This window comes from Anolis sagrei, chromosome 2 (assembly GCF_037176765.1).
Source record: "Anolis sagrei isolate rAnoSag1 chromosome 2, rAnoSag1.mat, whole genome shotgun sequence".
Classification (NCBI taxonomy): domain Eukaryota; kingdom Metazoa; phylum Chordata; class Lepidosauria; order Squamata; family Dactyloidae; genus Anolis; species Anolis sagrei.
This window is the reverse complement of record NC_090022.1, coordinates 202,420,636-202,446,507: the sequence shown is the minus strand read 5'-3', so window position 1 is coordinate 202,446,507 and position 25,872 is coordinate 202,420,636. Positions and strand designations below refer to the sequence as shown.

The 25,872-nt window shown below is 40.4% G+C and overlaps 1 protein-coding gene across 3 annotated transcripts; it reads left to right on the top strand.

The window, feature by feature from the left end:
- Window positions 1-329: 329 nt before the first annotated feature.
- On the top strand, window positions 330-22,285 carry C9orf72 (C9orf72-SMCR8 complex subunit). Of its 3 annotated transcripts, XM_067464348.1 has the most exons (12): window positions 581-646; window positions 1,874-1,953; window positions 6,466-6,945; window positions 7,420-7,479; window positions 8,904-8,999; window positions 11,152-11,216; window positions 12,012-12,084; window positions 12,675-12,791; window positions 15,348-15,583; window positions 17,646-17,703; window positions 18,782-18,891; window positions 18,981-22,285. In XM_067464348.1, exons 3-12 carry the CDS (start codon window positions 6,502-6,504, stop codon window positions 19,165-19,167), a joined length of 1,446 nt encoding a protein of 481 aa, XP_067320449.1. In that variant the 5' UTR covers window positions 581-646; window positions 1,874-1,953; window positions 6,466-6,501; the 3' UTR covers window positions 19,168-22,285. The 3 variants fall into 3 exon arrangements, with proteins under 3 accessions (XP_060618518.2, XP_060618519.2, XP_067320449.1); XM_060762535.2 differs by lacking the exons at window positions 581-646; window positions 1,874-1,953 and adding an exon at window positions 330-526; XM_060762536.2 differs by lacking the exon at window positions 1,874-1,953 and having other exon boundaries at window positions 564-646.
- The last annotated feature ends 3,587 nt before the right edge of the window (window positions 22,286-25,872 follow it).

The window sequence follows — 25,872 nt, the reverse complement described above, 5'->3', positions numbered from 1 at the left end:
CTACAACTCTCAGTATCCCATAAGCATTGAGCCATGGCAGTTTAAAATGCTATCAAACTGCATTGATTCTACAGTGTAGAGACCTCGTCACACCAGAGCAGCCAGTTTGCCTGTGATCAAAAACAACTTAGGAGGCGGGGCCTCGGCGTCAGGGCCAAAGAAACAAGACTCAATTGGTTTTTGGAAAGACTTCAGGTTCCTAATGGCAGAGGGAGGAACAAGAGTAATAGATCCCTGCAATGCCCTCTTTGCTGAGTGCGCACGCGAACCGGAAGTGAATAATGGCTCTGTAAAAAATATTGATTTATCTCTTGGGTCAGAACCTGACGTCATCAGTCTCCTCCCCCCACCGCCCTTCTCCCTTCACAGAAGAACGAATGAGCAAACTTCGATGGAGGACAGCAGGCGGAGGGATGCGCAGGCGCAGTGAGAGGTTACCTGTGTGTTTATGCAAATGAGCTTTCAAGGGAGAAGGGGCGTGCCGTAATGTGCCCTCTCCAGTGAGTCTCTGCGGCTGCGCAGACAGGTGAGGAAGGAGGCGGGTGACGTTTCCGGAGGGGAGGAGGGAAGAGGAGGAGGAGGGGCTCGCTCAGGCAGCCAGAGCGGCAAGGAAAGGGGTTCGGGCGTCTCCGTTAAACGCCTGAGGGTGAGTCTCTCTGCTTCTCGTCCCCACTCCCGCTCTTTTTTTTCTGTGCGGGAGGTCATGGGGGCGCCTTTGCTTCCCAATCGAGGCAGGTCTCTTATAACAAGAACTGTGTTTGTAATAGGATATGTACAATGCAGCATGATGTGCTTGGGGTTCTGACATGTTTGGGGCCAAAAATATTTGCGATTTGTTTGTTTGTTTTCAGATTTTGGAATATTTTCCTGTTTGGTATTTCATGTTTGTTTGTTTACAGATTTTGGAATATTTTCCTATTTGAGATTTCATGTTTGTTTGTTTTTCAGATTTTGCAATATTTTCATGCCCAGTGGACCCAGAAATTTGATCCTTGGATACCAAAATCAATAGATACCCAAGGTCCCATTCTATTCAATTGCTTTTCTTATATAAAATAGGAAAATCAGGGTTTGCTTTTGGGATATTTTTAAAAAGCTGTGGATGGTCGAATCCGTGGATACGGAAGACTGACTGTATACAATGAGATATCTTGGCAATAGGTGCCATTCTAAACACAAAACTCATGTAGGTGACATCATATACACGTGGCCTGAAAGTCATTTTATGCACAATATTTTGACTCATATTGAGCATAAATCAAACATTTACTATACATTGAAACATCGGAAAGCAAAGGTGTCCTTATTCCAGCCACCCATCTGGGTGATTTTGGAATATTTTGGATTTTGAGATAAGAGATTCTCGTCCTAGATAATATAGTGGTGTATTTATTTGATTCCAAGGTGCCAACGATTTCAGTTCCACTAATATCAACAAAATGCCTAAGATGCACCCCAAATTTAGAGACGTGACCACATAACTCCTATGAACCAGCGTGGGCGCTAAGATCTGCTGGGGAGGACCTCCTCGAGGTCCCACCTCCTTCACAAGTATGGTTGGTGGGGATGAGGGAGAGGGCCTTCTTGGTGGTGGCCCCCTGCTCAGGAACATACTCAAGAACATACTCCCCAGGGAGATTAGGCAAGGCCCCACACTGTCCTCCTTCTGTAGGGGACTGAAGACCTGGCTTGAGAACACCTGGTCCCTAGTTGACCTACACAATTGTTATGCAGCCTTACACTTTATCCATGCCCTCTTTCCACGGTTACAGCACTGCACTTCTCCCATTCCCAGTTCGATTGCTTGCCCCGTTGGTAATGAGTGCTGTTTTTAATTGTTTCTTGTTATTTTATGCTTATATGTTTAATTTAGGAAGGCTAGCGGCCGACGGTACTGGAGGTGAACGACGAATCCGATGCTCTAAAGATCAACACACCATAGGAACCTGGAATGTAAGATCTATGAGCCAGGGCAAACTGGATGTTGTTATTGGTGAGATGTCAAGACTAAAGATAGACATTCTGGGGGTCAGCGAACTGAAATGGACTGGAATGGGCCACTTCACATCAGATGACCACCAGATCTACTACTGCGGACAAGAGGAACATAGAAGAAATGGAGTAGCCTTCATAATTAATAAGAAATTCGCTAAAGCGGTGCTTGGATACAACCCAAAAAATGACAGAATGATCTCAATTCGAGTGCAAGGAAAGCCTTTCAACATTACAGTGATCCAAATATACGCCCCAACCACAGCTGCTGAAGAAGCAGAAGTAGATCAGTTCTATGAGGATCTGCAGGACCTACTGGATAATACACCAAAAAGAGACATTATTTTCATTACAGGAGACTGGAATGCCAAGGTGGGAAGTCGAATGACAACTGGGATCACAGGCAAGCATGGTCTGGGAGAACAAAATGAAGCGGGACGCAGGCTGATAGAATTTTGCCAGGAAAACTCGCTGTGTATAACGAACACTCTCTTCCAACAACCTAAAAGACGGCTTTATACATGGACCTCACCAGATGGTCAACACCGAAATCAGATTGACTACATCCTTTGCAGCCAAAGGTGGCGGACATCCATCCAGTCGGTGAAAACAAGACCTGGGGCTGACTGTAGCTCAGATCACGAACTTCTTATTGCTCAATTTAGAATAAAACTAAAGAGATCAGGGAAAATACACAGACCAGTTAGATATGATCTCACTAACATTCCTAGCGAATATACAGTGGAAGTGAAGAACAGATTTGAAGGACTAGATTTAGTAAACAGAGTCCCAGAAGAACTATGGACAGAAGTCCGCAACATTGTTAAGGAGACGGCAACAAAGTACGTCCCAAAGAAAAAGAAAACCAAGAAGGCAAAATGGTTGTCTGCTGAGACACTGGAAGTAGCCCAAGAAAGGAGGAAAGCAAAAGGAAACAGTGTTAAGGGGAGATATGCCCAGTTAAACGCGCAATTCCAGAGGTTAGCCAGAAGAGATAAGGAACTATTTTTAAATAAGCAATGCATGGAAGCGGAAGAAGACAACAGAATAGGAAGGACAAGAGACCTCTTCCAGAAAATTAGAAACATTGGAGGTAAATTTCAGGCAAAAATTGGTGTGATAAGAAACAAAGATGGCAGGGACCTAACAGAAGCTGAAGAGATCAAGAGAAGGTGGCGAGACTATACAGAAGATCTGTATAGGAAGGATAATAATATTGAGGATAGTTATGACGGTGTGGTGAATGAATTAGAACCAGACATCCTGAGGAGTGAGGTTGAATGGGCCTTAAGAAGCATTGCTAACAACAAGGCAGCAGGAGACGACGGGATCCCAGCTGAACTGTTTAAAATCTTAAAAGATGATGCTGTCAAGGTGATGCATGCCATTTGCCAGCAAATATGGAAAACACAAGAATGGCCATCAGACTGGAAAAAATCAACTTATATCCCCATACCAAAAAAGGGAAATGCGAAAGACTGCTCCAACTTCCGTACAGTGGCCCTTATTTCTCATGCCAGCAAGGTAATGCTCAAGATCCTGCAAGGAAGACTCCAGCAATACATGGAACGAGAGTTACCAGATGTTCAAGCTGGGTTTAGAAAAGGCAGAGGAACGAGAGACCAGATTGCCAATATCCGCTGGATAATGGAGAAAGGCAGGGAGTTTCAGAAAAACATCTACTTCTGCTTCATTGACTATTCTAAAGCCTTTGACTGCGTAGATCACAATAAATTGTGGCAAGTTCTTGGTGGGATGGGCATCCCAAGCCACCTTGTCTCTCTCCTGAGGAATCTGTACAAGGACCAAGTAGCAACAGTCAGAACTGACCACGGAACAACAGACTGGTTCAAGATTGGGAAAGGCGTACGGCAAGGCTGCATCCTCTCACCCAACCTTTTTAACTTGTATGCAGAACACATCATGCGATGTGCAGGCCTGGATGAATGCAAAGCTGGGGTGAAAATTGCTGGAAGAAATATTAACAACCTCAGATATGCAGATGACACCACTCTGATGGCCGAAAGCGAGGACGAGCTGAGGAGCCTTCTAATCAAGGTGAAAGAAGAAAGCGCAAAAGCCGGGTTGCAGCTAAACGTCAAAAAAACCAAGATTATGGCAACAAGAATGATTGACAACTGGAAAATAGAGGGAGAAACCGTGGAAGCCGTGACAGACTTTGTATTTCTAGGTGCAAAGATTACTGCAGATGCAGACTGTAGCCAGGAAATCAGAAGACGCTTACTTCTTGGGAGGAGAGCAATGTCCAGTCTCGATAAAATAGTGAAGAGTAGAGACATCAGACTGGCAACAAAGATCCGCCTAGTCAAAGCCATGGTATTCCCTGTAGTCACCTACGGATGTGAGAGCTGGACCTTAGGGAAGGCTGAGCGAAGGAAGATCGATGCTTTTGAGCTGTGGTGTTGGAGGAAAGTGCTGAGAGTGCCTTGGACTGCGAAAAGATCCAACCAGTCCATCCTCCAGGAAATAAAGCCCGATTGCTCACTGGAGGGAAAGATACTAGAGACAAAGTTGAAGTACTTTGGCCACATCATGAGGAGACAGGAAAGCCTAGAGAAGACAATTATGCTGGGGAAAGTGGAAGGCAAAAGGAAGAGGGGCCGACCAAGGGCAAGATGGATGGATGGCATCCTTGAAGTGACTGGACTGACCTTGAGGGAGCTGGGGGTGGTAACAGCTGACAGGGAGCTCTGGCGTGGGCTGGTCCATGAGGTCACGAAGAGTCGGAGACGACTGAACGAATGAACAACAACAAATGTTTAATTTAATTCTATTTTTAAATAGTTTTCATTTTATTTTCTGGAGCCCCCGGTGGCACAGTGGGTAAAACCCTTGTGCTGGCACAACTGCTGGCTGATAGGTCAGTGGTTCAGATGTTGAGCTCCCTCTGTCAGCTCCAGCCTCCCGTGCGGGGACATGAAAGAAGCCTCCCACAAGGATGGGGAAACATCCGGGGGTCCCCTGGGCAATGTCCTTGCAGATGGCCAATTCTCTCACACCAGAAACGACTTGCAGTATCTCAAGTCGCTTCTGACACACACACACAAAAATTATGTTCTGTTTTTAGGCAGCTTGTGCTGTGTGTAAACCACCCCAAGTCCCTTCATGGAGATGGTGACATGATGCAAGAATAAAATTATTATTATTATTATTATTATTATTATTATTATTATTATTATTATGTTTATATGGAGAAAAAAGTGTGTTTTAGATCTGAAGAAATACTGTAATTGTGGGTTTCTATGATGTTATACTATATACATTGCCTGTCTGTTTGTATTGTATTTACAATTGAGTTGTGAATGGATCATTCAGGAGAGTTCCAAGGCCCCTTCTACATTACCATATAATCCAAATTATCAGAAATTTCAGTCAATGTAATTTCATACCCAGTGTCATTTTTATTTATTTCCTTACTCTTACTTTTTTTCATACACTTCAGCCTATTCAGACTAATGAAGTTACAACCTATCTAAAGATTGATGCTTCTTTTCTCCTGTGTTTTTTACTTTTAGGGCCATATTCTTCCCTTTAGATATAACTTCAAAATAGAATTACTGCAGAAGTTTATTTCAAGTTCACGTGTAAAGACTTTCACATTCCAGCCAAGCACATGATCCATTGTTGCATAGGTGGAAAATCAGTGTTCAGCTGCAGAATTGTGTTGAATACATGGAACTTCCTTTTATTACGAAACTTCCTCCTTACTGCATGTCCACATGTCTTCCACCTCAGTTTGCAACACCAAAGGCCAAGTGGAGATGCTTTGGTTTTATTTAGCACAAAAAACAGAAGTGGGTGAAGACTTTAAAGCTATTGATGGGGAAATTGAAAGTTAAGAAAACCAGTCGGTGTTTTTTGCACTTCCCGGTTTCTTAACGTAGACATGAGTGCAATATCTATATATATACATATACATACACACACACGCACATATGTACTGTATTTCTTCAAATCTAAGATACACTATTCCTACATATTACATTTTTAATTAAAAATTAATATGGTACAATTGCATTGTTACATGGACTGTTCCCAGCTTTATACTCCCACACATTTATATAAATAAAAATGTAATGTTTGTTTGTGGGATTAACATAACTCAAAAACCACTGGACGAATTGACACCAAATTTGGACACAATACACATATCAGGCCAACAAGTGACCATTACTCATAAAACATGGAAAAACACAACAGAAGAGACTTAAAAAGCAACAAAAAAAACCCCAAAAATACATTACAACGCATGTGCAAAACCACATATATATAAGCAAACACACAATACACAAATATATACACTCATATATACACACACAAAACACATATACACAGACTGGGCCACAGCAACGCATTGTAGGGAAAGGTCACATTAAAGCTTATATTCCTAAAATGGCTTATTTCAGTAGAGTCCCCTGTAGTAACTCTTTACACTTCAACCTCCTTTCTTAGGTTTTCGATTCCGGTGATGTGACAGCGGAGGCCACCATGTCGGCATTATGTCCTCCTCCTTCCCCTGCGGTGGCCAAGACAGAGATTGCATTGAGCGGAGAGTCGCCACTGCTGGCTGCTACCTTTGCGTATTGGGATAATATTCTTGGCCCCAGGGTCAGACACATCTGGGCTCCCAAGGCTGAGCAGCAGCTTCTCAGTGATGGAGAAATAATATTTCTTGCAAACCATACTCTGAACGGAGAAATACTTCGTAATGCAGAAAGTGGCGCAATAGATGTGAAGTTTTTTGTTCTGGCTGAGAAAGGAGTCATCATTGTGTCCTTAATTTTCGATGGGAACTGGAACGGGGACAGAAGCACTTACGGACTTTCGATAATACTTCCACAAAGTGAGCTTAGTTTCTACCTTCCCCTTCACAGAGTATGTGTTGACAGATTGACACACATTATAAGGAAAGGAAGGATTTGGATGCATAAGGTAGGACACTGGCATTGTCTTTTGTCATGGCCTATAAAATAGCACACTTAGAGAGAGGTGTCAAACCAAACAAAGCAGTTTCAAAATAATCCCCATCATACCCTTGCTGTTCTAAGTATTTTATTCATGCTGAGAGGAGATTTGATATTTTGAAATATGAATTCGTGAAATAATATTTCTAGATTTTATCATTATTGTTTTCATTGTACAGCACAACATTGTGCGTGTTTGTCCGAACATAAGGCCAACAATGTTTAGCAATAGTTCTACCACACTCCGAGACAGAGAGTTCTACTACTGAATATCTCTTAGGGTCAGGAGTTCTTCCTAATGCTCAGGTAGAATCTCCTTTCCTGTAATTTGAACTCAAAGAAGTCTGTAATTTAATTGGCCTGTGGATGTGATGTTTCATTGTTTGGGTGTACTAGAAGTTATACCTATCTACCTATTACTGAAAATTGATGTCTTCCTTAGGAAAGACAAGAACATTTCCAGAAGGCTGTTATGGAAGGCACAGAGAGAATGGAAGATCAGGTAAGAATGATGCACATAACAAACCACCCAAGTACAACTTCAATCCTTTTGATTTAATTGGGAAGCCTAGGAACTCATTGGATCACAAGCCATATGTAGAAGGTGGTACTTCAAATCCTTTTGGCTATTCCTGAAATGTTTATGAGTAAACATTTCACATGAAGATGTGATAAGACACTGAGCAAAGTTGAAAACACATTTCTCCCAGCAGACCCATTTTGTAGTAAAAAAAAGACATCAGCATAGTATGTTGTCATTGTTCTGAAATGATTCAGATGAATTAAGAGTGATTTTTGAAGGAGGCGGTTTCTTGAGATTGACGGTACTGTCAACCTCCCATCAAAATAGAAGGTTTTATTAGGGCATTTATCTCTCGGGTGAAAGAACCATCAATCCCAAACTTTGAGTTGTCTTTGGCTTAGAGAGGATTTACTAACAATGGACATGAAAAACCACCAATTGTTAAAGATCTAGACAGTTCCTTCCTTTTGATAATCTGTAAAGGTAGCCATAAATTCATTTACTAATTACAGTCCAGCTATAGTGGATGCTTTGTTGGAAAATCTTTAAAATATCCAAATCATACTCTTGGTTAACTTGCTTCCTTTTCTAGATTGCTATATTGCAGGCATGGGCAAATCTTCTTACTTGGGGGGGCGGGGGCACATGCTAGCAGATGCCTGTTGATGGTAGGAGGAAGGGAAGAGAGAAGGAAGGAAGGATGAAAGGGAGGAAGGGAAGGAGGGAAGGTGAAAGAGAGAGGGGGGAAGGAGGGAGGAAAGAGGGAACGAAGGATGAAAGGGTGTAAGGGAAGGAAGGAAGGAAGGGAGAAAGAAGGGTGGAAGGAGAAAGGGAGAGGGAAGGAGGAAGGAAAGAGTAGGAAGGAAAGACAAAAAGGAGAGAACGACGAAAGGGTGGAAGGGATGGATGGAGGGGAGGGAGGAAGGGAAGGAGAGAAGGAAGGACGAAAAGGTGGAAGGAAAAGAGGAAGGAAAGAGAGGGAAGGGAGGACAAAAGGGTAAAAGGAAGGAAAGAAGGGAGAAAAGAGGAAAGGAAGGATAAAAGGGTGAAAGGAAGGAGGGAAGGAAGGACGAAAAGGTGGAAGGGAAGGAGGGAGGGAGAAAAAGGGAGGTGAGGAAGGAAAGAAAGAAGGGAAGAAGAAGAAAGGACGAAAGGGTTCAAGGGCAGGAGAAAGAAGGAGGAAGGAAAGAGAAGGAAGGATAGGAAGGTGAGGGAGAGGAGGGCCTGAGAAAAAAGCCCAAGCGGTTTGCACATACCTGCTATATTGGAACAAATCTGAAACCATGTCCAGAGAAATCTACATTTTTTTCTTGATCTCCTCTGAAAGTGTTCAGTCTTCCCATATCCTGTTTTTATAGCACATTCTCTGGTTTTTATTTCATCCAATATTATTTATGGTGCAGGGCCAGAGCATCATCCCAATGCTGACAGGGGAAGTTATTCCAGTAATGGAACTCCTTTCATCTATGAAATCACACAGCGTTCCAGAAGAAATAGATGTAAGTCCTTCTGCTCCCTTCATCATGAAAGAAGGCAGCTCTCCTATTCTATTCCCTTTTGGTATAAGAAATTAAAGCTCATAAATCAATATGCTTCTAGCCTTCCAATACTGCACAGTAATGCCATCTTATCTTTTCTGGACATACAATGCATGCAACAATTTTTCAATTGTAATTGATGACATTGCTTTTTATGTGTGTGTCAGGAGCGATTTGAGAAACTGCAAGTTGCTTCTGGTGTGAGATAATTGGCTGTCTGCAAGGACATTGCCCAGGAGACACCCTGATGTTTTACCATCCTATGGGAGGCTTCTTTCATGTCCCCAACATGAGAAGCTAGAGCTGACACATGGGAGCTCACCGCACCCCCCAGATTCGAACCTTTGACCTTTCGGTCAGCAGTCTTGCTGGAACAAAGGTTTAACCCATTGCACCACCGGGAGCACCTGATGAAATTGCTTGCCAAATGTTTATCAAATGTGTGGTACAAAAGTGTATACCATTATCATTATAGGTAAAGTTCGGTGGTAAGATCACAAGGATGTTGGGATATTTCAAGATGGTAGCAAAACAAATACAGATATGTAGATGTGGATGCAGAACTTCCAAGGATATGCACATTTAGATTACGTAACATTTGAACATTTTATTCTCTGCACCTGTTCTTGCTTGAGTCCATGCCAACTTTAACCATGGAATGTATGATAAAATAGTGTGTTTTTCTTCATCTTCTGTACTAATTTACCCTGCTGTTAATCCATTCTGTTTGACTTCAGAGTTAAAGTTTGTGGCTAGAATCCAGTGGTGTACAAAAAAAATCATTCTCTCTGTTCCCCAATTTCCAGTAAAATTAGTTCCAAAGGGCTTGGAAACTGGTAGTAGCAGAACAGCAGTAGAAAGAGGAAAAAGTCAAAATTCTGTTAGTATTGAAACATCAAATACACTCTCAGATCGTGCCCACTCTTCATTCTGTCATGAATCACTACAGACTGTAGTGAGTGAGACCTTTAGAGATGGTGAATGACTATCTAATAAAATTATTTCATCTGTTAAGGAAAAAGTCTCTCTAAAGGCAATGCCACAAAAAGAATTTGCCACACCAGTTCCTGGCCCTGGTTGACTTCCTTTTTCAGCCTACTGGCACTCAATGTGCAAGCTGTTTAGTTTTGCTTGAGAGTCCTAGAGAAGAGACATGGAGAGCAGGGGTCCATACTGTCCTTCTTGGATGGCAGAGAAAGGAGAACGAGCCAGATTTCAACTCCCAGTTCCTCCATTAAAGTGTTACTAGAGATCACCAAGGCTATGTTGATGGGTTGGAATAACTTTCCATGGAGAATGGAAGGTTGAATAGGGTTCTGTCACAATGAGAGAGGGCTGGCTCTGGTATTTTGGGTACAATATTATGGTATGACCTGGTACAGGAAGAGGTACAAGATTGACACCATGACTTACCACAGAGGTACTTGTACTGGGACCCCTTGTTGGTGCAGCAGGTTAAACTGCTGAGCTGCTGAACTTGTTGACCAAAAGATCAGTGGTTCAATTCCGGGGAGCGGGGTGAGCTTCCACTGTTAGCCCCACTTCTGCCAAAACATGCAAATGTGAGTAGATCAATAGGTAACAGCACTCCATGCAGTCATGCTGGCCACATGACCTTGGAGGGTGTCTACGAACAATGCCAGCTCTTTGGCTTAGAAATGGAGATGAGCACCACCCCCCAGAGTTGGGCATGACTAGACTTAATGTCAACAGAAACCTTTACCTTTTACTTGTGATACTACTGTAAAATACTAGGTTGATGGACAACTAATACACCTAACTATCAACCCAGAGTGTGAAATTGAATAACAGCTAACCCTGATTAGCAATAACAACAGTTAAATGAGGTAGAAATGAGGAAAAAACTCAGTCCCAGAAAAGTTGAATCATGGTTTACATGCCTTCATAGGTTCCTTAAAGAATGTCTACAGGAAATCTGATGAAAATAGTGGTGGTGGTGGTGGTGGTGATAATTCCTTCTTTGTTTGATTCACAGCTAATATTTGCATTAAAATATCCTTTGTGTTCACAGAGGTGTAATCACTTATACTGTGTTTACATATGATATTACTCACGAAGTAATCTTTCTGTCCTTGTTTTCATCCCATTCCAGATACGTGATACAGTTCTAAGTGATGACGACATTGGAGATAGCTGTCATGAAGGCTTCCTCCTTAAGTATGACCTGTTTTTATCATGTTTTTATAAAACAAAAAGTTAAAGCAAAGGTTTGGAAATTGAGTAGATAGACTACATGTTGGTAAAAACTTTTGAATGGCTTTATAAGATCAACAATAATTGTGAAATGTTGTGTGCTTTTCTGTGTACTTTGGTGACACAAAATATTAAATGAGGATGCTTGGTAATGGTTCATTTTTGAAGGAAATGGTGAATATATTAGTTCTTTAGGCAACAATTGATCAGTGTATTATATCCCCTGCCCTGGATTTATGCTTTCTAGGTAAAAACTGGTTATCTTTTTTACATTTGACCTTAAAAAGGAGGAATCTAATGGCATTTTAAGGATTAGCCACCATATTTCACCTTATGTTTTTGTGGATTACAGGCCATATCTTCAGATCATGTAGTATCTTTCATGATATTGAAAGATAGGATTAAACTGATGTGATTTCTATCAGACAATGTAACTGGAACAACTAACTACTGATAAAAAGAGAGGGCAGACTATTAATACTGTACTTTGCAAAACTGTGATCTTTTCTGCTTTTTTGACAAGTTGAAAATTCAGTGAAGTAATTAACATTTTTTAAAAAAAATGTATGCATCTAAGCCAAAAAAAATGAGACTATTGTAATTGTGTTTAGGCTTACAACTGTTGTATTATTTAATTGCCTGCTTGTGACTTTTTTGTTTGAAATCATATCTGCACTAAATATATTAAACATCTCAATTACAGCACATTAAACAGTTGTGAAATATTTCACAATTCTTTATTTGTTACCAAATTTTCAGAGCCATCAGTTCCCATTTGCAGACGTGTGGTTGCTCAGTCGTTGTAGGTAGCAGTGCAGAAAAAGTGAATAAGGTAAGTGCTTCTTCCATTGATTATGATCCTAAACAGTTAACGGGGTGACTAGTATGTTATCTTAAATCACTGGTTCTCAACCTGTAGGTCCCCAGATGTTTTGGCCTTCAACTCCCAGGCATCCTAACATCTGGTAAACTGGCTGGGATTTCTGGGAGTTGTAGGCCAAAACACCAGGGGTCCCACAAGTCGAGAACCACTGAAGCTGGCCATTTCGAGTGCCTCTGGTGTTGCTGTGAGAAGGTCCTCCATTGTGCATGTGGCAGAGCTCAGGTTGCATTGAACTCCAGATGAAATGTGGATGTTTTGAAATGTGGGACTAGAATATTGATGTTCCCTAAGTGATGCCAAAACCATATATTGTCCATAAATGGCAGGCCAACAAAAATGGTAGTTATTTGTGAAATGAACGGGGTTGTTCTAAGAATGTATGCATTTTGTAAACTGAGAACATGAACTGGCTGTGGAATATATGTAACAGACAATAAACAACTGGCCACTTGCTGGGCAGCAGAACTGTTCTTACAGTTGGCTTTTCTTTTCTTTACTAGATGGTCATCTTACAGCATTACAGTATATTTGTTTTACAGATAGTGCGGACACTGTGCCTCTTTCTCACTTCAGCTGAGCGGAAATGTTCTAGGCTCTGCCGAAATGAAACCTCTTTCAAGTACGAATCAGGTCTTTTTGTGCAAGGATTGCTCAAGGTAAGCACTTTCATTTCCCAGCAAACCTGAGTGTCTTTACCAATCAAAAGGTTAGAATCTCACCATTTGCTTTTCTCTAATGCCACTGTGTCTAGTATGCCTACTCCGTATGTGATTAGATAGCATACTTATAAGTGTGAGATTTCGCGGAGGTGTCTGCACTGTTGAATGAATGCACTTTGACACCACTTTAGCTGCAATGGCTCCATGGGAGATGTATTTTGGTGAGGCACCAGCACTCTTTGAAAAAGAAGGCTGAAGACCTTGTAAAACCCAATTGAGCCATGGTAGTTTAAGTAGTATTTATCTGAATTAATTCTACATGTAGACGCACCCCTGCATGCTGCATTAAGTTGTCCTTGTGCTTCAAAACACTTCTACTTCAGTAATTTGACAGCTCTGAAGACTTTTTCTCAGAGTGGTGAAGGAACAAGTAATTTATCTAACATGAAATTTCTAGTATGGTTTTCATGGTTTTCAGTTTAGTCAGAATTAGCAGTTCCCTAATGTGTGAAAAACAATGTCACTATTATTTAGGGCGACTCAAGGCAGTTAAGAGGGAAAAATTCAATGCTTACAATTAAAAACATAACATATAATAAAAACTAAACAAATCAATAAAATATAAAATCATAGTGTCTCCTTGTTAAAAAAAGTTGTCCAGAATAATTGTCTAGTTGTTCTATTTAACTATGTCAGTTACTCTGCATTTGCAAACGCTTGTTCAAAAAGCCACGCCTTGACTTTTTTCCGCAATGTTAAAAGGAGAGTGGCCAATCTAATATCTATAGGAAGAGCGTTCCACAGCCGAGGGGCCACCACCGAGAAGGCCCTGTCTCTCGTCTCCACCAGACATACTTGTGACGAAGGCAGTAACGAGAGCAGGGCCTCCCCAGACGATCTTTCAGTCCTAGATAGTTTATAAGGGGAGATGTGTTTGGACATGTAAGTTGGGCCAGAACCGTACTGCCCTCATTGTTCCCATTTTAAGGTAGATAGATTTGTTTATTGATTAGTGCTCTGACCACATCAGCAGTAAAAGACAAAAGACAAGAATACATAGACAAATAAACACCTCACTATCCTAAAGCTCCTGTAATAATTAATTAAAATAAATTAAAACACAATAAAACTTGATCAAGTAATAGGTTTGGTAAAGTGTATTCTGAAAGACTTTTCTAACAAAAAGGTTAAAGTTACAGCAAAGGATATTCTGACCCCGTGCGGTTCAAATTCAATATTCAAAAAGCACTCATACACAATATTTTCAGAATGGAGCAAGAACACAAACAGTGCAGTGAACCAAACTGCATCCCCACAGTTTTTTCCCCATCTGCGACAAATATGGGAAGAGCTGGTTCTGGCAGTTTCACAAGAAAAGTCTATAATGTTTGAGGATAAACAGCTGACCATTCAAATCTACCTGCTTAATATAGGTTAATTTAAGAACTGAAAGAAAGCTTCTCTTTCCCTTTCTAAGAAGCCCTGTCCTACTGTTTTGAATACATGAATTCAAATTCTAATCCATGTCATAAATGTTTTTGCCTGGAGATAAGTTCCAATGGAACAGAACAACAGCAACAACAACAAAAATAAAAACAAATATACACCCATATTTAAAAAAAAACCCAAAAAGAACTATAAACTTGCCACTCTTTGATGATTATTAACACTTGTTTGTTTACTCCCTTTAAGCAATGATATCATCACACTTCTATTTTTGGCAATATTATATTAATTTAAGAATCCCATGGTGGTGGTTGTAAAACAGTGTCCCAGTCTTTTCTGAAATCAAAGATTTCTCCTTATTAGCATAGTCAATTTGTCCATCTTGCCTAATTCACAGATCTTCATCAGCCATTGGTATAACTGGCTCCTTCCTTCACGGAGCATATACAATTTTTCCAGCAGTTATCACATTGTCTAGCATTCACCCATTTTTTTTCTAAATATTGTCTAGCATTCCCAACAAATAAAACCCTGGTTGTGGCTCTCCATCTGTTGTGGAGTTGCAGTTTTTATCAGCACTAGTCAACATGGTAGTGAAGGATTATGGAACTTGCAGTCTAATATGCAGAAGGCCACAGTCCCCACCAATCTTGGGCAATTCCAGCTACTCCTAACCAGGGTAGGATAACGTGTTGGGGGGTGGGATTCAACTAATGTCAATTGGAAGTGTTTCAAATTTTGAAAATAGGAAAATGATGCTAGATTTTCTAGGTTTAACTGTGTGATCCCACTGCTTTTAATTATGTTAACCTCTTTGTGAGTCTTAAGTGCACAACCCTAAATCCATGTAATAATAGTCTAAATTGCACAAGTGGTACTTATTCTCATATTGCAGAGGAAGGTATTAACTGCTTTTCTATATGAAATGCAAACATACTGTGATTGCATTCTTTTTATTGAATTAGTAAATTTATTTGCATATTTCTTGCATATTAAGCCTACTGCTCTTAATTATTCAAATAATTGTCTGACGATGGCCTGTTCATAATTCCTGCACCTACAAGAAAATAATAAAAACTCGAGCACTGGTTGTTCTCACTGTTACAGGATGTGACCGGAAGCTTTGTATTGCCTTTCCGCCAAGTAATGTATGCTCCGTATCCTACGACGCACATAGATGTAGATGTCAACACGGTAAAACAGATGCCTCCATGCCATGAACATATCTATAATCAGCGGCGGTACATGAGATCCGAGCTTACAGCATTTTGGAGAGCCACTTCAGACGAGGACGTGGTTCAGGATACTGTTATTCATACAGATGAAAGCTTCACTCCTGACTTGTATGTATATATGAGGGAAGAGCCACATATCACTCATGGGGCCAAAGTGTCACCAATAAATGCCACAGACTTTCTGACATGCTGCAGCTTCTATGTAACTCTAGGTTCATTTTGCCAATCCTTTTTCCATTTCAATGATCTTGCTAATTTGCAAAAGGGCACTCTCCAGAAATAGTGAAAAGAATTAGCGCCCATTCATCTATTTTGTATGTATGATAAGTGTTTGTAAGTGTTTGCCCCCACTTTCCATTTTAAAATACCATCTGAATGGATATTTGTTTGCCTTTCCTAAGAAACATGGTTGCTAGTGAATAATTGTGGAAGATGTAATTCAGGAACATCTGGGAAACGGCTAGCTCTCCACCTCTGCCATAGATGAAGGCCTCTTAACCCTTTTCCACTTGTGATTCCTCCTCCCCCTCCCCCCCCCCCCCGCCCCCGAGAAATTTTAAATGGTATATAAAAGTCAAAGGTAAAGGTTTCCCCTGACATTAAGTTTAGTTGTGTCCAACTCTGGGGCGGCGGGGGGGGGGGGGGGGGGCTCATCTCCCATTTCTATGCCGAACAGCCAGCATTCTCCATAGACGCCTCCAAGGTCATGTGGGCGGCATGACTGCATTTACACAGATCTGTTGTGCTGTGTTTACAGTGGACTCTGCAGAAGATGCTTCAGCTGTACTTCATACAATGGAAAATCAGCCTATTTAGCAAGCCTTGCAAATGATGGTTATTGTCTATAAATGTCTGATTTGTATATACCCCTGGTGGTGTAGCAGGTTAAACCGCTGAGCTGCTGAACTTGCTAACTTAAAGGTTGGCAGTTTGAATCCGGGGAGTGGGGTGAGCTCCTGCTGTTAGTCCCAGCTTCTGCCAACCTAGCAGTTCAAAAGCATGCAACTATGAGTAGATCAATAGGTACCGTTCTGGCGGGAAGGTAATGGCTCTCCATGCAGTCATGCTGGCACATGACCTTGGAGGTGTCTACAAACAATGCGGCTCTTCGGCTCAGAAATGGAGATGAGCACCACACCCCAGAGTCGGACACGACGGGACTTAATGTCAGGGGAAAACTTACCATTTTTCTGAGCTGCGATTCTTTGATAAGCTAACATATGTAGTTAACTTGTAATGGACTGGAATAAATTTAGGTTTTTCCCCCTCATAAGATAGTAGCAAGGAATAACAGCAAATTAAATGTTTAAAATTAATGCAAATTTATATGTGCAGGAACATAGCAGCTTTCTCAGTTGTTCAGTTTGAAGTCCTGTGGCTTGCAGCTGAACATGAAAGCTGAGTGGGGGAAATTAAAAGCTTAATAATGAACCCGTGGGCACCAGTGAGCCTCATTTCAGTGCCAAAATCCAGCACTTAACCAAGCCTTTGCAGCCCAGTGACAATAGCTTGAATTGACCGGATTATAGATTTCTCTTGCTTTACCCTATTAAATCATTTGTAATTGTGTTAAATCTCTTTACAACAGTTTAATGTTGCTTTGTTGTTTTTGTTTCACCTTGAGATCTTTTGATATAGAATACCTTATTTATATATGTGTTTGACATTCACACCCCTACATAGATATATTTTTTTGAAAGTCAGTCCTATAACTTACAAACTGGTATAATCTAGTCTTAGCTTGTGTTTTTGTTCAGAGTGACAAATTAGACATGCAGCTTTTTTTTCCTTCTCTGGCGTTTTATTTTACATCCAGTATGAGAGAACTGACACTTCTGGATGTAGTTTTCTATTCTTTTTAGTGATGCAGTTTCTTTTACAAATTATCATGTGGCAGAGTTGTGAGTTTTCTGGACTGTATAGCCATGTTCCGGAAGCATTCTCTCCTGAAGTTTAGCCCACATCTATGGCAGGCATCCTCATAGGTTGTGAGGTCCACCACAGATGTGGGCCAAACATCAGAAGAGAGTGCTTCTAGAACATGGCCATACAGGCTGAAAAACTCACAGCAGCCCAGTGATTCCGGCCATGAAAGCCTTTGACAACATATCATGTGGTATTATTATTTTAAAAAATCAGCCAACTGTTATACTTCTTTGTATTTTTACAGGAATGTTTTTCAAGATGTCCTCCATCAAGACACTCTAGTAAAAGGCTTCCTTGATCAGGTAATTATTATTCATTTAAATAAGTTAATGGTGATGATCAGTATTTTGCCAAATAGGTCTTTCCAGTAGTATATAAAAGAAATAGGGTTATAGAAGGGCATTGACTGTACCCACTTTTGAACATCCCATAATAATAATAATAATAATAACAATAACAACAACCCACCTCTCCCTGCAGGTCTCAGGGTTAAGTGGTGATATACTTTGTTCTGAGAAAGTAAAGGCAGGCTAAATCATGTAAGAATAAAAAGTCTCTTTGAGGAGTTAACATATAGAAAGGGACGCTGTTGATTATACTTATGTCATTGTATTTGTACTTCTGTATTCTTGTCTGCATGTGGCACTTGGCATCTGTGAGCCGCCCCAAGTCCCTTTGTGGAGAGATTGTAGCGGGGTACAAATAAAGATTATTAGAGGTCAAAAAGTCTCTTGACTTTATGACCTCTAAATTCAAGAGGGATGTTGACAAGCTGGAAGATGTCCAAAAGAAGGTGACTAAAATGATCATGAATCCCCATGAAGAGCGTCTTGAAGAGCTGGAGAAGTTTAGCCTGCAGAAGAGCAGGTTGAGAGGAGACATTTGACTCAGGCCGCCCTGAGTCCCCCCTCGAGGGTGATAAGGGTGGGTACAAATGTAAGAAATAAATAAATAAATATCATAAGGAAGAGGGAGCAGGCTTGTTTTCTGCTACCCTAGAGTCTAGGACTTGGTGCAGTGGGTTCAAATTCCAGGAAAGGAGATTCCACCTGAACATTTGGAAGAACTTCCTGAGTGTTCAGCTGTGGAACTCTCTGCCTCGGGGTGTGGTGGAAGATCCTTCCTTGGAGGCTTTTAAACAGAGGCTGGATGGTCATCTGTCAGGGATGTTTTGATTGTGCTTTTCCTGCATGGAAAGAGGTTGAACTAGATGGCCCATGTGGTCTCTTTCAATTCTATGAGTCTACATTTGTTACTAAAGTGATGAAGGACATTCATAAGCTCATTCTTGAAGAAGAATAGGGGCACTTCTGAAGAGTGAAACTTTGTCATGTGATGTGTATTGTTTTTATTTCCTTTTTTCTGACGTGGCTTCAATAGGTCTTTCATTTGAAACCTGGATTGTCTCTGAGAAGTGTGTTCCTTGCACAGTTCCTCTTAGTCCTTCATAGAAAAGCCTTAACTCTCATCAAATACATAGAAGATGACACGTAAGTATAAAGCCAAAGGGTTTGGTGTCAACACAGTTTCAAATAATTCAATTCTCTCTAATCGCGTCTTTCTCCCCACACTTCCACAGGCAGAAAGGTAAAAAGCCCTTCAAATCTCTTCGTAGCTTGAAGATAGACCTGGACTTAACAGCAGAGGGCGATCTCAACATAGTCATGGCTTTGGCGGAGAAGATCAAGCCTGGTTTACATTCGTTTCTCTTTGGCCGACCTTTCTACACTAGCGTGCAGGAACACGACGTCCTGATGGCGTTTTAATGATGTTTTCGGTTGTAGAAAGGTCTAGAGGCTCTACAGGACTTTTTGAAAACATCTGTCAAGGGAATGTGGTATTTCTCTTTGCAAGCTTGTGCAATTGCTCAGTGCCACTGAATGTCAAGTCACACTACAGTTGGTGGAAAAAAAGGACAGATTGTGCTTTGGAGACAAGTCATGTCAACTTAGGCACGCGTCCGAGGTTCCCTTTTGTTTATAGACAAAGTAAATATTATTGTGGCTGGAATAAGTGCTTACTTTATGGGACCTTCTAACCCACCATATAAAGAGGACAGGGCTTAATGGTTGTCAAGAGTAACACTGCATTTACCACTTTTTATTCCTGTGTGTGTGGCATAGAGCAAATCATTCAGTGCCCCTTTCATATCTTTGGGGGGGGGATTATTGACAGAAAAGCAAACATGCTTGAAGAGAGTGTCTTCCAGCATGGATGTTAGTATAAACAACGTAATGCCTCTTTTCTTCTTCACGGATCCTTCAAAAGCAACTAGAAACATTGCTATGCTATCTAACCATTTAAAGAGAGACAGGAAACCAAATCAGAAGGCTGCAAGTTCCTTTTTATTTTCATCATCACTGTTCTTTGTGCCAAGTCATGTTACTGGACCATTATGCATGTTGCACTGGTTAATAACTAACATGGTTGCAAATCTTTATGGCACAGGAAAACCAGGTTTCATACTGAACACAGTCGTTGCTAAGCTTCAGCTGTGGAGCTGCTAAATAAAGCCAAATACATTTAAATCCCACATGTTTATGAAATTGCCAAATGCAGCTGGTAGCACAATTTGAAGGAAGGATAGAAGTACCAGAATTCTGTTTCTTTGGCGCATTAGTCTGCAGAAGCATTATGTTTGCCTCTTTCTTGCCCTTTGTTTGTATTTGGGTGTGTGTGTATATATATTTGTGTATATATACACACATACACACAAATATATATACACACATACATACAATAGAGTCCTGCTTATCCAACCTTTTGTGTTATCTGACTCTCTTATCCAATGCCTCCCACCCCCCTTTTCCTCCAGCATTTCTCCTTTTGAGGCCATGTTTTTAGTTTCCTTCTTTCGTCCCCATTTTGGCCGGTACCACTGTCCGGACTCCGAAGGAGGAGCCAGAGCATACTGATTCTGCCTCTCCTCCCCTGCGCACAGCAATGGTTCAGTCTAAGTAGGAAGGAGAAGTTTTGGCTACATGGGAGTTTGTAGGAAATATGGGAAGAGAAAATAAGAGAAAAGAATGAAGGTGGGCAGTTGTCATGAGGATTTGTGGAAGTTTACTATCTATCTTTTCATTACAATTCCTTATTTCTTGCTCTTTTTTCCCATTAGTAGTGAGTGAGTCCTCTCCTTATGTCTAGAAAACCAAACAGAAGGAGAACTCACTCACCAATTATCTCCGCCAGGATGGAGATATGGAAGCCTCCGTATTACCCAACATTTTCATTTATCTGACATCCCGTTTATGTCGGATAAACGAGATTCTACTCTGTGTGTATATATATAATTTGACCATTTTCTACTGCCTTGGATCTTGCTTAACATATAATGTTTTGATGAATTGGTTAAAATCTCCAGGTTTCGCGGATTAAAAATGCAAACATCTGCCATTTTACTGCATGTACTTGATGTTTCAGCACATGGTGCCATTTTTTTTTTGTTAATTTGTGGTGTGTTTTGTTTTGGGTTTTTGCCATATGCAGGTATGTTTTTTTAAGTGCAATATTTTTGTATTCCTCTGTGATTTGGGGGAAGTTCTCTTTAAACAACATCGCTAAACATGTCAGATTACAGCTTTTCTTTAGTCTATTCCTGAGCCATTCAAGAAATCTTTCTTGTTATTTGTTGCGATCCAGTGGCTGTGACTCAAGATGGTGGCAGTGAATTCTGGGGAAATATTTCCCCCTTATAACTGTTGCACCTTGAGAACTGGTGTGTGCCAAACTTTCCCCATTAGTAAAATGGAGTAAGACAGCCAAGTCTTTGCTCTTATGGAGTTCGCAATTGCACACGTCTTTTCATTGCGGCCTATAATTCTTAATTTATTAAGATGTGCTTATGTCAAAATACAAAATATTATTGCAGAGGAAGGCAACACTGCAGTCAGACCTTCCTCTTACTGGAAAATAATAAAATGGGACAAATAATAAAAATGGGACAAACTAAAACAAGAAAGAAAGAAGGAACTCCCTGCCCTATATTTTTGTGTGGAGTTTTGCCTAGGGCAAGAAAAAAATATTTGGGGTTAAAATTGCTTCCCAACGTTAACAGTAATGAGCATCTCCGGTCTCTAATGGACTGCAAAAGACAATAAGTCACCAAAAAGCTCAACGTTTTAAGCTCTATGTAGTCTTTTGCATTTATTTTGCAAGGTATTCAGTACAGGGTATCTCTATGGGTTACTGAAGACATAAATACTGCAATGCAATGCCTAAGATGATTACATGCTTTTCTTAAATACTTTTTTCTGGTTTGGTGATCTCTGTTATTAGTTTAATACTACCTTACATACTGCACAACTATTTTTCTAATTGTAATTAGCTGGAAGTACTGCTTTTTCTTTGTTTACACATTTACTTAGACACTACAGGTTTAGTCTTGTGTTTGGAGTGAAGTTTGAAAGAAAAATAATATATGAATCCTGTATTCAGAGTCCCTGAATATATCTTTCATACTTTCCAGACTTTTCATGGAAAGGTGCTTGAAAAATAAGTGGGAGAATTATTAATAGCACACTCAAGTAATAAGACAAATGCCATTTATTTGCCATTGCCTTGAAATTTCCCAATAGGAGGTCAAGGGTTGCTCTCCCTTTTTAATTTTGCTTCTTCAAGTGGTTTACATTAGCTTTAGCCTCTTATGAGTTGAGTGCAAGAGATGTTGCCACACTGAGACCGCATTATTGAATCACATGCCTAATTGTGGGTTGTTCAATTTTGATAAATACCACTGGAATTACTAAACTGAAAGCTCTGTAGCTTGAAACACATCGTACTGTCAGCGTTTTCCAATGTGAAATGTCTCAATGGTGAAAACGTGCTCCAAATCTGAATGCACTTGTGCCATGTATGCAGAGCATAATAAAAGATTAATACCTCCTTATTGTGTATATTCTTGCTCAGGATAAAATTGGGCTGTTAAAAATGCTGTGATGAAATCAATTTTTCATTTACTATGAACTCTTAGGGGCAGAACTTCCATGCAGTGCCAATACATTTCCTTCACTGATTCCATTGGTCTTACAAGTCACTATGGAGGGTAAAACTAGTCTTTTCCGAGTCGTTTTACATTCAACTGCCTTAGTTTTTATTTTTCCATCTTATCAATTTTGGAAAATGGAAATGTTCATAACCTTTTGGAGATTTTATTATCTTTGGATAGGCATGACCTTGTTAGAAATCATAACCTTTTTTAAAAAAATGATGTCATAACCCTTTGAGAAAATGGCATTCATGCAAGGCAGTTAGATTTCTCAGCTGTTAAACTGATGTGCCTAGATATGTCTCCAAACTGCTAGGGACAACAATATATCAATGCATAAAACATATCAAGGAACATAGTTGGTTTACTCACAGATTTCATGCATTCAGCATACAGATACTTTGCTTAGCAGTCCCGTTACAGATAGAATTAGAAGTAGTTTCTCTGTCTAGGTAACAGAGGGCATCTTTGATATCATCAGCAGTCCATAAACATCTCTCTGTTTGAGAGTCTAATAAAGTCTCTGTATAATCTGAAAGTCTCTAAGCATACTGTTCCTAAAAATGGAGTCTGAGTCCTGAACAAGCCCAGACCTGATCACATGGTCTGCAGCCCCTCCCACAACAAAGTTAAAGAAAAACTGCAAACCAATACACAAATACAATACAATAAGCAATCTGAATTATATAGTGTACATAAAAAACTAGTGGAGATTTGAAGAAGGTTGCTATTTCCAACAATCAATACAGTTTTCTATCTTTAGAAGTAATATTCATGCTTTTCCTGCCTTTTAGGGACATGTATTACTGCAGGTGGCTAATACTTCTGATATTCCTATATTGTGTGTTTACGTATGACTTCAAGTTGTATATTGACATACTGATTTCATGGGATTTTCTTAGTCAAGGGATGCTCAGATGTGGTTTTGCCAGTTCCTTCCTCTGAAATATAGCCTACAGTCTTTGGTGTTCATTGGTGATCTCCCATCCAAGTACTAACCAGGACTGAGTATGCTTAGCCTCCATGATCAGGCAGGATCTGCAGCCTTTAGGGTTTGTAGTCCTTGGCCACCTGCATGTTGCTGTGACAAGAAGAGACATCAAATCTGATAAAGTCCATAATTCCCTTGCCCCTACCTAATGGAGGGTGGTATGACCAAAAAGGTGGGGCTGAGTGCATTCTGAGAATTGGAAATCCATAAACAAAATGTTTTCGGACTCCTTATGTATCTATTTTTATGCTTCATGAGAGCGAAGCAAGCACTTCCATTATTCATACTTTTAGCCAAAAATAAATGATACCAACACACCCTGCTTTCTTAAGTGAGGAAATATTTCTTCCGCACCCTTTATTTTTACTGCTACCACAAAGCCTAATCATATTCAAACATAAGCAAATAAAAATAGAACAGTCATATCAAAGAGTTGCAGCAATAACATAAAACCCAGTATAATTTGTTTATTAGATCTTTAAATAGTCTTCCTACGCAGTTGCTAAAACGTCACATTTATTATTTAGGAAAGCATACTGCAGACAAGCTGCTATGTCCAAGGCTTTCTCCACCAGCTTCCCTTTTAATCGCTGGGTCATCCAGATGAGGGGCCTCTCAAGAAGATAATGTCAAGGCAAATCAATGGTAGAACAAGACTTTTCTGGTATTTGGGTCCTCAAGCCAGGTAGTACTTAAGTGAAGAACTAATATAGTCAGTCCTCTACATATGCTGGGGTGAGGGGCACAGGTTCCCTGTGAATGTGAAAACCCACAAATTAAAAAAATGCAGCGTGTTTACATGGAAGACCACCTATCTATGAATGCCTAAGTTCTTCAGCATAACTATAGTCAAGTGCCACTGGAAGCTTACACTGGAGGACCTAGAGCAGTGGTTCTCAACCTTCCTAATGCTACGACCCCTTAATAGAGTTCCTCATGTTGTGGTGACCCCCAATCATAACATTATTTTTGTTGCTACTTCTTAACTGTTATGTTATTACTGTTATGAATCGTCATGTAAATATCTGATATGCAGGATGTATTTTCATTCACTGGACCAAATTTGGCACAAATATCCATTACATCCAAATTTGAATACTGGTGGGGTTGTGGGGGGGGGGGGGGGGTTGATTTTGTCATTTGGGAGTTGTAGTTGCTGGGATTTATAGTTCATCTACAATCAAAGTACATTCTGAATTCTACCAATGATGGAATTGAACCAATCTTGGCACACAGAACTCCCATGACGAACAAAAAATACAGGAAGGGTTTGGTGGGCATTGACCTTAACTTTTGGAGATGCAGTTCATCTACATCCAGAGAGCACTGTGGATTCAAACAATGATAGATCTGGACCAAACTTGGCACGGATACTCAATATGCCCAAATGTGAACACTGGTGGAGTTTGTGGGAAATAGACTAGTCATTTAGGAGTTGTAATTGGTGGGATTTATGGTTCACCTACAATCAAAGAGCTTTCTGAACCCCACTAACGATAGAATTGAACTAATCTTGGCACACAGAACTCCCATGACAAACAGAAAATACTGTGTTTTCTGATGGTCTTTGGCGACCCCTCTGATACCCCTTCACGAACCCCCCCCCCAGGGGTCCTGACCCCCAGGTTGAGAAATACTGACTTAGAGAGAACATTTTAATCTAATCAATGAATAATCAAATTCTCAAAAACCCTAAAACTTGGGTTTAAGCTGGAAGATTCATGGAGTCTACCAATACCTGAAGACCATTTGCTCTATTCAAATCAACTTTTGGATATTCCTCATCTTTCAAACCACACTTTCTTCCATAGGGATCTGAAGACTTGGATGTTTAAACAGGCCTTTGGGAATGCTAGCCCCAGTGATCCACAGTTAATGACACAACACTGCAGTTCCTTAGCTACAATTTGCACTATCCCATTCCCTTGTCTCGTTTACAGTCCGGCCATGTCTTACAATAGTTGTCACCATAAGTTACTGGGCGTTGTTCTGAGTTTTAAACTATTGTTTTTGTATGTTTTCCTTTATTGTGTTCTATTGTATGTTCATTTTATGCTCTGTTTTAAGCACTTTCTGCCATATGTAAGCCGCCTCAAGTCCCTTCGGGGAGATGGAGACGGGGTACAAGAATAAAGTTGTTCTTGTTATTAATATTATTATTACTACTACTTATTATTATTATTATTACTAAGATCTTCTGAGAGCAGGGTGGCGGGACCCTGCTCTCGGTCCCGCCACCATCACAGGCGCGTTTGGCGCATACGAGAGACAGGGCCTTCTCAATGATTGCCCCCTGGCTATGGAACTCACTTCCTGTCAATATTAGATCAGCCCCTTCCCTTCTGTCCTTCAGACCTGGCTGTGGGACCAAGACTTTTTAAAGCAACTTTTAATGTTAATATAAATTATTTTAATGTTTGTATATATTTATGGTTTTATGTCCTGGCATTGAATGCTTGCTGTATCTATGTTGCGCTCCGCCCTGAGACCCTG